This window comes from Haliotis rufescens, unplaced genomic scaffold (genome assembly GCF_023055435.1).
Source record: "Haliotis rufescens isolate VD_foot unplaced genomic scaffold, xgHalRufe1.0.p SCAF_17, whole genome shotgun sequence".
Classification (NCBI taxonomy): Eukaryota; Metazoa; Mollusca; class Gastropoda; order Lepetellida; family Haliotidae; genus Haliotis; species Haliotis rufescens.
In genome coordinates, this window is record NW_025963857.1 from 29,622,075 (window position 1) to 29,635,464 (window position 13,390).

Below are 13,390 nucleotides of genomic sequence, written 5' to 3' on the forward strand. Positions count from 1 at the left end.
TATGAAATTTCGGTTTAAGATAAAAAGCTGCCTGACCTGAACATCAGGTTAAAGTTGACTGTGTATCTCTGTGATAGATTCAGTAGAGATCATATATCGGTATATGGTTTGTGGATGCACTGATCTGGTCGTGCAAGTAGGATGTGTGTACAGCGATGAGTGAATAATGATGTTCTAAGACTCGCCAACAAACCTATATTATATTCATTGAGAGAGTATTTACTGACACAGAGATTAGGAAACAGATCAGGAAACAAGCCACAGAATTCAGGACTTAAAGATCCGCACTGAGATAGCGGGACACGGAGATTTGGACAAACAGATCGCGGCACTTGAAACAAGACACAGACATCGGGACACAGAGCGCCGGGGAGACATTAGACTAACATCTAGTTTCTGAAATGAACATATCGTACAGAAAAAAACAGTTGTTCAGTTATCTTATTAAAAAATATAATAAAAAGGAGCCCAGTGACTCTCTTCATTTTCCTGATACTGCAGTGATCTAGACTTGCCAAACATTACAGACTTGCATGGGCTGTATCAGGGTGTGTAAGACAGACTAGGGAGACATCGGTACATAAAGACCAGGGCCCAGAGGTCGGAACACGAAGACAGAGCAAGACCGACTCAGGCATTTCCGACGGGACTAAACAAAACGCGCCACAAAAACGTATCCAATAGGTCTTTGCCTGTGTGTTTGACGTTAACTGTTTGTATGTTCAAGTCTACCGAGCAGAACCCGTGAGCCATTTCAATGACACCATGACTCTATTTATACCGACATGTCGCCTATAAACGTGTATCAACAAGCCCTAAGGCCGCTGTGTTCGCAACCACGTGTTTCCCAGCTTTGTTTGGATCTGATTCTAGCCACGGGAATCTCTGAACACAGATAGTCCGGTGTCTAACAAGCATGGGTCTAGTAATCACACCCGTTGAGCTCGTCTCACTTCACTTCATCCCGATAGCAGAGTAAGGGGACTTCAAAGTGAACAGTGATAAGTCATCTAATTATTTGATTCGCGATGTTGACTTATTGCGCCATAAACTCTAAGCGTATAGTCTTGGTGCAGTTGAAACCTCTTGAGATGCTTCTCTCGAAGCTAATAAAGACACTTAAGCCCTTACTCAATTGCCTGACTGGAGTGAGTGGCCAATAAATCACCCCCTGGACCAGGACGGATACTGGGGGCAGGAGGAATGGTGGGGGATGCTGGACGTTAGAAGCACAGGAGGGGTGTTTCCCATGGACGGACAGACAGATAGAAAGGGTTTGTGTCTCCCTGGATAGAAAGGCTCAAGGTACGGGAAGACGGGAGTGTATGAAATAAACTCAAATCTATGTTCAGGCAGACATATACGTCTTGTATGGTAGTCATAACGATGGGAACATGCCACGAAATATTGAGAAAAGTCACGGAGAGGTCAGGGAAGAGATAGGCAGTCAGACAGAGATGTCAAGGAAGATATAGACAGGCAGTCAGACAGAGAGAGGTCAAGGAAGAGATAGACAGGCAGTCAGACAGAGAGAGGTCAAGGAAGATATAGACAGGCAGTCAGACGGAGAGAGGTCAAGGAAGAGATAGACAGGCAGTCAGACGGAGAGGTCAGGGAAGATATAGACAGGCAGTCAGACAGAGAGGTCAGGGAAGATATAGACAGGCAGTCAGACAGAGAGAGGTTAAGGAAGAGATAGACAGGCAGTCAGACAGAGAGGTCAAGGAAGAGATAGACAGACAGTCAGACGGAGAGAGGTCAAGGAAGAGATAGACAGACAGTCAGACGGAGAGAGGTCAAGGAAGAGATAGACAGACAGTCAGACGGAGAGGGGTCAAGGAAGAGATAGACAGACAGTCAGACAGAGAGGTCAAGGAAGTGATAGACATACAGTCAGACGGAGAGGTCAAGGAAGAGACAGACAGACAGTCAGGCGGAGAGAGGTCAAGGAAGAGATAGACAGACAGTCAGACGGAGAGAGGTCAAGGAAGAGACAGACAGACAGTCAGACGGAGAGAGGTCAAGGAAGATATAGACAGACAGTCAGACGGAGAGAGGTCATGGAAGAGATAGACATACAGTCAGACGGAGAGGTCAAGGAAGAGATAGACAGACAGTCAGACGGAGAGAGGTCATGGAAGAGATAGACATACAGTCAGACGGAGAGGTCAAGGAAGAGATAGACAGACAGTCAGACGGAGAGAGGTCAAGGAAGAGATAGACAGACAGTCAGACGGAGAGAGGTCAAGGAAGAGATAGACAGACAGTCAGACGGAGAGAGGTCATGGAAGAGATAGACAGACAGTCAGACGGAGAGAGGTCAAGGAAGAGATAGACAGACAGTCAGACGGAGAGAGGTCAAGGAAGAGATAGACAGACAGTCAGACGGAGAGAGGTCAAGGAAGATATAGACAGACAGTCAGACGGAGAGAGGTCAAGGAAGAGATAGACAGACAGTCAGACGGAGAGAGGTCAAGGAAGATATAGACAGACAGTCAGACGGAGAGGGGTCAAGGAAGAGACAGACAGACAGTCAGACGGAGAGAGGTCAAGGAAGAGATAGACAGACAGTCAGACGGAGAGAGGTCAAGGAAGAGACAGACAGACAGTCAGACGGAGAGAGGTCAAGGAAGATATAGACAGACAGTCAGACGGAGAGAGGTCAAGGAAGAGATAGACAGACAGTCAGACGGAGAGAGGTCAAGGAAGAGATAGACAGACAGTCAGACGGAGAGAGGTCAAGGAAGAGATAGACAGACAGTCAGACGGAGAGAGGTCATGGAAGAGATAGACAGACAGTCAGACGGAGAGAGGTCAAGGAAGAGATAGACAGACAGTCAGACGGAGAGAGGTCAAGGAAGAGATAGACAGACAGTCAGACGGAGAGAGGTCAAGGAAGATATAGACAGACAGTCAGACGGAGAGAGGTCAAGGAAGAGATAGACAGACAGTCAGACGGAGAGAGGTCAAGGAAGATATAGACAGACAGTCAGACGGAGAGGGGTCAAGGAAGAGACAGACAGACAGTCAGACGGAGAGAGGTCAAGGAAGAGATAGACAGACAGTCAGACGGAGAGAGGTCAAGGAAGAGACAGACAGACAGTCAGACGGAGAGAGGTCAAGGAAGATATAGACAGACAGTCAGACGGAGAGAGGTCATGGAAGAGATAGACAGACAGTCAGACGGAGAGAGGTCAAGGAAGAGATAGACAGACAGTCAGACGGAGAGAGGTCAAGGAAGAGATAGACAGACAGTCAGACGGAGAGAGGTCAAGGAAGATATAGACAGACAGTCAGACGGAGAGAGGTCAAGGAAGAGATAGCCAGACAGTCAGACGGAGAGAGGTCAAGGAAGAGAAAGACAGACAGTCAGACGGAGAGAGGTCAAGGAAGAGAAAGACAGACAGTCAGACGGAGAGAGGTCAAGGAAGAGATAGACAGACAGTCAGACGGAGAGAGGTCAAGGAAGAGATAGACAGACAGTCAGACGGAGAGAGGTCAAGGAAGAGATAGACAGACAGTCAGACGGAGAGAGGTCAAGGAAGAGATAGACAGACAGTCAGACGGAGAGAGGTCAAGGAAGAGATAGACAGACAGTCAGACGGAGAGAGGTCAAGGAAGAGATAGACAGACAGTCAGACGGAGAGAGGTCAAGGAAGATATAGACAGACAGTCAGACGGAGAGAGGTCAAGGAAGAGATAGCCAGACAGTCAGACGGAGAGAGGTCAAGGAAGAGAAAGACAGACAGTCAGACGGAGAGAGGTCAAGGAAGAGAAAGACAGACAGTCAGACGGAGAGAGGTCAAGGAAGAGATAGACAGACAGTCAGACGGAGAGAGGTCAAGGAAGAGATAGACAGACAGTCAGACGGAGAGAGGTCAAGGAAGAGATAGACAGACAGTCAGACGGAGAGAGGTCAAGGAAGAGATAGACAGACAGTCAGACGGAGAGAGGTCAAGGAAGAGATAGACATACAGTCAGACGGAGAGAGGTCAAGGAAGAGATAGACAGACAGTCAGACGGAGAGAGGTCAAGGAAGATATAGACAGACAGTCAGGCGGAGAGAGGTCAAGGAAGATATAGACAGACAGTCAGACGGAGAGAGGTCAAGGAAGATATAGACAGACAGTCAGACGGAGAGAGGTCAAGGAAGAGATAGACAGACAGTCAGGCGGAGAGAGGTCAAGGAAGATATAGACAGACAGTCAGACGGAGAGAGGTCAAGGAAGAGATAGACAAACAGTCAGACGGAGAGAGGTCAAGGAAGATATAGACAAACAGTCAGACGGAGAGAGGTCAAGGAAGAGATAGACAGACAGTCAGACGGAGAGAGGTCAAGGAAGATATAGACAGACAGTCAGACGGAGAGAGGTCAAGGAAGAGATAGACAGACAGTCAGACGGAGAGAGGTCAAGGAAGAGATAGACAGACAGTCAGACGGAGAGAGGTCAAGGAAGAGATAGACAGACAGTCAGACGGAGAGAGGTCAAGGAAGATATAGACAGACAGTCAGGCGGAGAGAGGTCAAGGAAGATATAGACAGACAGTCAGACGGAGAGAGGTCAAGGAAGAGATAGACAGACAGTCAGGCGGAGAGAGGTCAAGGAAGAGATAGACAGACAGTCAGGCGGAGAGAGGTCAAGGAAGAGATAGACAGACAGTCAGACGGAGAGAGGTCAAGGAAGAGATAGACAGACAGTCAGGCGGAGAGAGGTCAAGGAAAATATAGACAGACAGTCAGACGGAGAGAGGTCATGGAAGAGATAGACAGACAGTCAGACGGAGAGGTCAAGGAAGATATAGACAGACAGTCAGACGGAGAGAGGTCAAGGAAGAGAAAGACAGACAGTCAGACGGAGAGAGGTCAAGGAAGAGATAGACAGACAGTCAGACGGAGAGAGGTCAAGGAAGATATAGACAGACAGTCAGACGGAGAGAGGTCAAGGAAGAGATAGACAGACAGTCAGACGGAGAGAGGTTAAGGAAGATATAGACAGACAGTCAGACGGAGAGAGGTCAAGGAAGATATAGACAGACAGTCAGACGGAGAGAGGTCAAGGAAGAGAAAGACAGACAGTCAGACAGAGAGAGGTCAAGGAAAATATAGACAGACAGTCAGACAGAGAGGTGAAGAGAAATAGACAGTCAGACAAAGGCCGACAGACCGAAAGACTATGGAGAGATAGACCAACCAACAGGCGGACATAGGGAGGCGAACATGGAGGGAGATCAATGCAGTGACAGACAGGCGGGCGGTCAGGACAGGCAGAGATTGATGTGAAGACATTAACGTGTTAATTGTACATATGTATGCAGTGCTGGTGCGGTGAAGACGGGGTGACAGATAGAACAGAGATACTCTCATGGCGCTGGCTGATTGGAGAGACCTGCGGGAACTGGGGAGACGAATCCTGCTAATGACCCTCGTTAAAGTCCCTGCAGAGCTCCACTCGGGTATTCCCTGTAGCTGTAGACATGTCATGCTTTTAAGCCGCAATATGATAGCGGAGTACACCAAGAATTGGCTCCATACATACTACCCAAGTGGGGCATGGAACCTCGGACTTAGGTGTGACGAGCGAACACTTTAACCACCAGGCCACCTGCTTATATGCTCATTTAAGTTCTCTATCAGGCATCCTTTGAATATTACCAAAAATAAATTCTCTGATTGGGGTGGGGCTTCACCCATAGTGCATCCAAGTGGAGAATCGAACCCTGGATCTTTGGTACGTCCCCCAAAGGCCTACTGTAACTGTATTGCTAAGCCCACTCCCAAACTTTAACATTACGAAAGTCAAGGTTAAATCATTCCATAGAATAGATAGACAGCTGGACCAACATCTAGTCTCTGAAATGAACATATTTTACAGAAAAAAACAGTTGTTTAATTATAGTGATATAAAATAATCAAAAGGAGCCAATTGACTTTCTTCATTTATAATGCAGTAATCAAGATTTGCTAAATATTATAGATTTGCATAGGTTCTATTGGCTATATTTGTTTGAGGGTCTGCATGGCAGACTAACAGCTACAGTATGGTGCAACGTCTGGGAACATCTAAACTTAAGGTCTTACAACATTGAATATGACAAAATTATCCCATTAAAAACTGTTTAATAATTGTAATCAAGGTGAGTGAGAATATGTAATATTCGAGGGATCCAGGTTGACAGGGGCGGTGGTGACTGGGTACGTGTGGTAGATGGGGTGTTGATGCGGGTATTGTTTAAGGATACAGTAAAAAACATCCCTGGTGATGCGAATATGAAAAGGTTAAGTGAAGGAATGAAGCTGCTGATGTTGATATAGCCGCACGCACGAACAGACTGACGTTATTAGAAGATAATGCTACACGGTAGCGCGTGCTGGTCTGATATTGCGGTGCTTCATTGTCTCCTAGTGACCTTTTCTCTTCTTGTATTGTACTCGGAATTCTACGTTCTTGATTATTATATCGTGTGTGGAATATGGCATATAAAATTATACATGATTATCAATTACTGAAAGACAATCTCGTTTGTGCAAGTTCCTGCACCACTGTCTGCATTCCTGAATGCTCGCGGCTTGACTAACGAACAGAGATGTTTCGCCGTGTTTTCTATATATGATTAACAAATTAGTACTGTATTCCACTTAGGTGTGTGTGTTTGTGTAGATAGGAAACATGTTCGCCGCATGGCTGGGCCCGTCAACATGGGGCCATGCGTTTATCTGGTGTTCAGCCTGTGCGAGTTTTAAATACCTTTTGTAATAGATTAACCATGGGAAATGAACTTTGTGTTTCAAAACTTTCGTTAACTTGTTTCTTGTTTTTTAAGCCATAGGTATAATTTAGTACCCAAATTTCAAACATGGTTAAGGAGTGAGTGAGAAGGCAAACCCGGCGTGTAATTGTAGGGTATGAGTGAGCGTGTTTTGTTTAACATTACTCTTAGGAGGTGCGTGTGTGTTCTGTAGGGTCGAAGAAGGGGTGCGATGGTGATAGATACAAAAGATGCAGAAGCCTTCGATCGAGCAGTGTAACCACTAGGTTGCCTCGCCTCATCTGGGTTTCAAATTTAAATTTGTAATCAAAACCATTCACGTGTTTCAGGGAGTGGGTATGGTCAGTACGCCGCTTGTAGCAATATTCCAGCAATATCACGGCGGGGGACACCAGACATGTACCCATGGAGGGTCTCCGTTGTGACGAGCTTAAGCCACCCCACCCCTTCCCCCGTTGCTTTCATTATGATTTGTAGGCTTTAAGAAACAGTTCTCAAATAAGAAAGGAAAAATGGTTTGGCCTCATATTTTACTTTTTTTAAAAAACAAAACAAAGGATGGCTCGAAAAAAATGTGTTGCAGTCAAAAAATGTTTGTCTTTTCGTTTCAGAGAAATAAAATATGTGTCTTGAAGCAGAGGTCTTGTGTGTGGGGGTCGGGGTGAGGGTTGGGGTGAGGGGGGGGGGGGGGGGGGGGGAGAGCATGGGGACCTGGAGGCTCCTGGCGTCATGCAGAGCGGAGAATTCCTCACATACTGACTGCAGTCGACAGCGGGCGGCCGACCATGGTTCCGCTATCGTGTTGTTACAACGAAACATAAAGACTTTGTTGTTTGCCGGCTTTTGTGGAATAACATCTCCTACAAAGCTGTTTCTCTTTTGCTATCTTTGAAGGTTGCACCGAAGAATGATCGGGATGTTCCATTAAATCCGAACGTAACAAACACAGTGAGCATGTACCGTTACCTACACACACCTATGTGTTATTGACATACACACTCGTATGGCAGGGGATTGGGCGGGGGGGGGGGGGGGGGGGGGGGGGGGGATTTTGGGGGGGTGACGCACACGTTCTATGTGATACCATCTCATTGTCACAGATCAGCTGATAAACATAAGTAATGATACCACTTACATCTAAAAATATATCACATCTAATAGGTACTTTTCGTGGAAGATATTGACGAGTTAATATCCGAAACTGCAAAAAGTTTGTCACAACAGTTTAAACGTCAAGGAGGAAGTATTTTTCCATTAGTGAAAAAGTTCCCTGCTAGGAAGATCGGCACAAACAAAACCAGCGCCACTCAGTAAACTTGCCATGTGGCGCTATGCATATTGACACAAGCAGTTAGTATATGAGCGTGATTCATGATCTATATACAGAGTCTAAACAACCTTCAGTACTCACGTAACGTACTGCGAAGAAAAATATCAATTATATGTTTTATCAATATGAAGATATTTAACATAATTACTTGATCCTACAATGGACAGGATGTGAAAAATAGTTCTGCATTATTTAAGAAATGACAAACGTCTTCGTTTGCAGAAACAAATACTATACTATTCGGACATTAGCCAATCTTTTGCCAGAGCTGAATTCGTAGCTGAACTACTAGTATGTAAATACTGTCCAAAAATAAGTTGAAATCATTTTGGTCACGCAACTTCTCATAAACTGCCGGGCAAACACAGGTATACACCATGTTTGATGGTGGCTAAACAAAGAAGTAATGGTCATTCGATGGTGATGTATTTGATGCGGGTATCACAGTTGTGTTTTGAACCTTAGGTTTGCAGTGTTTCAGTGCCTGTTGTCAGCCTAGTAACATTATCATAAAGTTTGTAATTTTATGGTCAAATCCACGTTTTAAGTGTATACCTTCTTTTCCCCGGCAGGTTGGGTACATTGTATTCAGAAGATGGAGATTTCGTTTCTTTCCCTCTATATTGCTGTTCGCGAATAGGTCATAAGTTCACAACGTGATTGGTATAGAAGATAAAAAGGGCTACTTGTTTATAAATATATATATATGTAACTTTTCTGTTTTCTGTAACCTTCAAATGTGTCATCTTTCCCCCGAAAAGGACCCTTCTCTTACCTCGTCCTTTCCATAAATCCCGTGACTTAATTTCCATAAGTCTTATCCCTTATCGAAACTGACTCCAATAACGTACTTTTGAGTTGAAAAAATTGTAATAGTGTATTTAAAAACTGAAATCTATTCATAATTGAGATAAATATGGCCCTGCTAGATACGTTGGTTCCAGATAGTCTGAGAACGATATATGGATTGCAAACGTAGACGCAGTGTCTCTCGATTCAGAAAGTGTGATAATTTGTTAGAACTGGAAATGTGTCGTTCTATCAGATAACACTCAAATAAAATATTTATACTTGCCTCTTAAGCCTGTATGGAACAGGTGGTACATCTATCAGGTGTAAAAGAAAGATTTATAAAGCGTCAACATTAATACAAGGCACGGTTTCAAAGTGTTCTGAATTAATTATTTAGATTTTAACCTTCGAGTGTAGACTTTGAATGATTTTATTTAACCTAATACGTTACAACACTTTTTCGAAACATATACTATTAGTTCAGGAACGTGTGACCCAAAACATCAAATGAAATTTGGCTTTACATAAGAACTCAATTTCGTCTTTAATAGTACAGTTATTTGAAAAACTAAGTTAAGAATTTGGTAAAACACAGGGGATATTTTTGGAATTTTAATTACAATGAACCACATCCGTCAGGAAAAAAGATGATTTGAAGACGGGCTTTAAGGCTTTCCATATGGACACGGTCCTCAGTTAATCACGTACAAGGCAAGAATAGATGCATTGTACCAGGCGAACATACTCGTGAATGGCCATGAAGGGAAACAGTGGTATTTCAACGACTTGTCTTCAGAAACACAGTCCAAGGCGGGATAGATACATCGCTTTAACTGACACATCTTCACTGTCACAAATTAACAAGATTGGGTGTTTACTCAGTACAGCGACGTTGGTGAATGGCATCGCTAGGTATGTGAAGGGCGCCAGTGATAAAGAGGCAGTCGACGGAACACTGTGGTAGAGTTCTGTCAAGACGATCTGGAGAGCTCAACACCAAACTTTTAAGGCTCTCCACAAGAAATCCGTGTTTTTACGAGTTATATGTAATCCCAGAGCTCTGTACATTCCGAGATGTGTAATTAAGGGATCAGGGCCATGCTGGGATGGAGAGAGAGTTCAAATTAGTTTAACATAATGAAAGCCAGGCACCATTTCCATTTGTTGGTTTTTTGTTGGTTACAAGAGAAAACAGAACAGTAACTTACATCATTAAAAGCCGTTGAGCTGTGGGGGGAATTGAACTCTGGAGTGGATTGGCGGGGTGGGGGAAACATCAGAGTGAGAAGTGGGGTGGGGTGATCCTATAAAGCGAAGGGGGAGGGGGCTATTGAGGTAAACCTGTGAAAAAGATGAAATCGCTATTTGGTGGGATGGGGTAGGCAGAAATAAGGAAGGGGTGGTGTTAGGGTGGGCAGGATGTGCGTTTTGTGGTTATAATTGGGGGTATTGAGGGGGCTACTTGTGAGTTAGACGAAATTAGGTACCAGTGGGAGAGGACCGGGGGCAGTCATAAGAGTGGGAGGGTCGGGGTAAAATGTTTGATGTGTGAGATTTATGGTAATGTTTCAGTGGAGGGGGGGGGGGGGGGTATTTAAGTGATTGCCCAGTCTAGAACGGCCGGGTGTGGGGATGGAAAAGGTTGGATGGAGTGTGATAAGGGGTGGGGTGTTAAAGTGTATGTATGTGTTTTGGAGAGAGAGAGAGAGAGAGAGTGAGGGGGGGGGGGGGGGGGGGGGGCGGTACCCATTGGATAGATGACATGGTTAATTTCAAAGTTTGAGTAATTCCCAGGGAGAAGCGATATTATAGGGGATTAAAAGATGGCGGCGATATATGGGGGGTAGGGATCATATCTATTGGGAGGGACGGGCAGATTGAAGCGAACTGTGGGTGTCCATGTGTGGTTGATGTACAGCTGTAGCTCTCCCCCAGGCCAGGCTGCCCACATTGGAGGGGTGGGGAGTACAAGTGGAGGGGGAGAGGGTATACGGGCACAGCGGGATCGCATCTGCTTTTAATCTCCATCTTTTGAAATATGCATGCGCATTATAGACATTATCATGGTCGGTGCTCACACTGCGCCAGGCGAGCCAAGTCGCCCATTCACAACACAGACGCTGAGTGGCAGTTGTCTGATAGAAGACCGTGTTTCAATGTTTCCCCATATCTTTAAAACATATCGTCCCAACTCATAGAGTAGACAATGACACGAAACATGCAGTAAATAAGAATTTATGAACTTAATAATAATTTCAGTCGACGAATTTTACGGCACAGATGAAAAATGAACTTGGTGCGTTAACGTCAAACACCGCGCGCCAACAATAGTGGAGTGACGTCATTGCCATATATCTACACAAGTAGGCACCTCTTCCATTGCATATATTACCTATATACATACATCACACGGTGCATATGCGAGGTATGCCAAGTCAGGCTCCCTGCTCATGATGATATAGCATAGGGTAAGAACTGTGTCGGTCTTCACGATACATCAAACATAAGCTTCTCCTAGACCATATCAGTTTCACAACCTCCTACGATGAAGATATTTGTACCATCAGCGATAACTCTCCGATTAAATATTTAAAATTAAAAACATATAACTACTAAATCATTGATCAATTTGGTGTTTTTTCCCCAATAAATGGAACTTTGTTCGTGTATATCAATCCTCTTTTACACGACCAAATCTCTTTCAGGCAAACGTCCATGGGAAAAGACAAAACCCCTTGTCCATCACATCACGAAACAAATGAATCGTTTGACATCATAACCGCAATATCACATTCGTTTCTCCTTTCCTCAAGCCATATATCATCGCGATCAGTTTAATCAGACACTTATGTTTCAAAGTCCATTTTTTTCTCTCACTAAAAAAAATATTCCATGCGTTGATATAATCAGTTTATCTCGCTACTTGAGCTGAGAGCGACTTCCAATAAACAATATGAAAGCGTGCACGATAACCCGAGCGATAGAGCCCCGGTGGCCGGCCCGAGCTTTCATCCATCACTGTGCTGTTCCCTCTTACTACAAACAAACCCCTGTGACAGAGAAACACAGGATAGAGATATGTACACGGCTGGATTTGGCTTGAACAATCTAGCTGTATCTATCCCACTGTCGGCACAATCCGGATGACGTATGGCAATCTCGTACCAAATCGTGAGAACTGACAGTTAAGGATACTTTGTAAAACATAATGAAATAATATTCTGTGGTTAATGTGATTAAACAACCAATTTTCAACACAAATTATTAAAAAAGAAACTTTTATTGTAACAGGTCTCTTATTATTATTTCTTTCTTTCCAAAATACAAAAATGTGTTTAATATAAGATATTTATTTAATAGAAACGAAGGCATATTCGTTCGACAACAAACAATAATATTGTTAAGAAACACAGTCCTACTTACCGATTCGGAATACGCCCATCATTTGTAATACTCCTCAGTCTTTCAAGAACAATTTGTTAAAAGTCCGACACAGTAAACCAAGCCTTCCAGCCGTAGTAGGAGCACTTTCTCCGTGTCGGATGAAAGCGGTTTCTCTGACGGTATCTCCTGCCCAGTGACTACCAGCCTGCACGGCCAAGCTCGCTCTCGCAGCGCGCCTCGTGACGTCATTGACGGATGCACGTGAGCTCGCACCGGCAACATGACATCCCTCTCGTCACCGTGTAGACAACACCGTCGTTGTCCACGACGGGAAAAGACATAGTGTGGCGGAATCATGCATAATGTAAATTAACATCTGTTCTTTGACGGGTTATACACCTTGAACGGCGCGCCAGAGATTAAACAAGCGTCGAGAACATAAGTTGGTGTTTTCGATGACGTTTTCGCTGAAAGCACCTGGCATTGATATATTTTTGTTTTTTAGGTTCGTATGATCGATTACACGTTGTGAATCTACAGATGACGCGATATGTTGAAAGTAATTATGTTTCATCTTTGTTCATAATGTGTCGATTATTTATCTTCACTTCATCATGACTGGTATTGCCTTATTTATAATTCTCATCATCATCATCATCGGTGTCATCATCACCATCATCACCACCACCATCATCACCAACAGCAGCCGCAGCGGTCACTTAATGGCTGAAATATCTGTATTTCTTCTATACAACTCTTATCTTCAGATGCTCTTGCTATCGTCGTCGTGGTCCTCCTCCTCCTCATCATCATCATTATCATCCCACTCTTCACTTACCGAACCATCAGCATAAGTACAATCTCTATCATCATTAAAAATTATTTTCTTCATATTTGATACAGATTTGAAAAAATGAAATAAAAAAACAACGTTTTTTTCAAAAATAAATAATTGTTGACTGGCCATTGTATATTACATATTGCCTGCGTGTGTTGAAGTACACTCGTGGGTTGTTGATCACGCCATTACATAAAATTTACATGTTTGCCTTGTCATTTGTCAAAAAATACATGACAGATTTAATCCGTGTGTCAGAATTAACATATTTCACGATT

The 13,390-nt window shown here is 44.1% G+C and overlaps 1 protein-coding gene across 1 annotated transcript in view; it reads right to left on the reverse strand.

The window, feature by feature from the left end:
- Window positions 1-12,507, reverse strand: part of LOC124119440 (neuropilin and tolloid-like protein 2) — a 76,107-nt gene extending 63,600 nt beyond the window's left edge. The window contains exon 1 of the mRNA XM_046481933.2: window positions 12,314-12,507. Coding sequence (XP_046337889.2) covers window positions 12,314-12,335 — 22 coding nt within the window. The 5' untranslated portion in view covers window positions 12,336-12,507. The remainder of the gene's footprint in view (window positions 1-12,313) is intronic.
- Window positions 12,508-13,390: the final 883 nt, after the last annotated feature.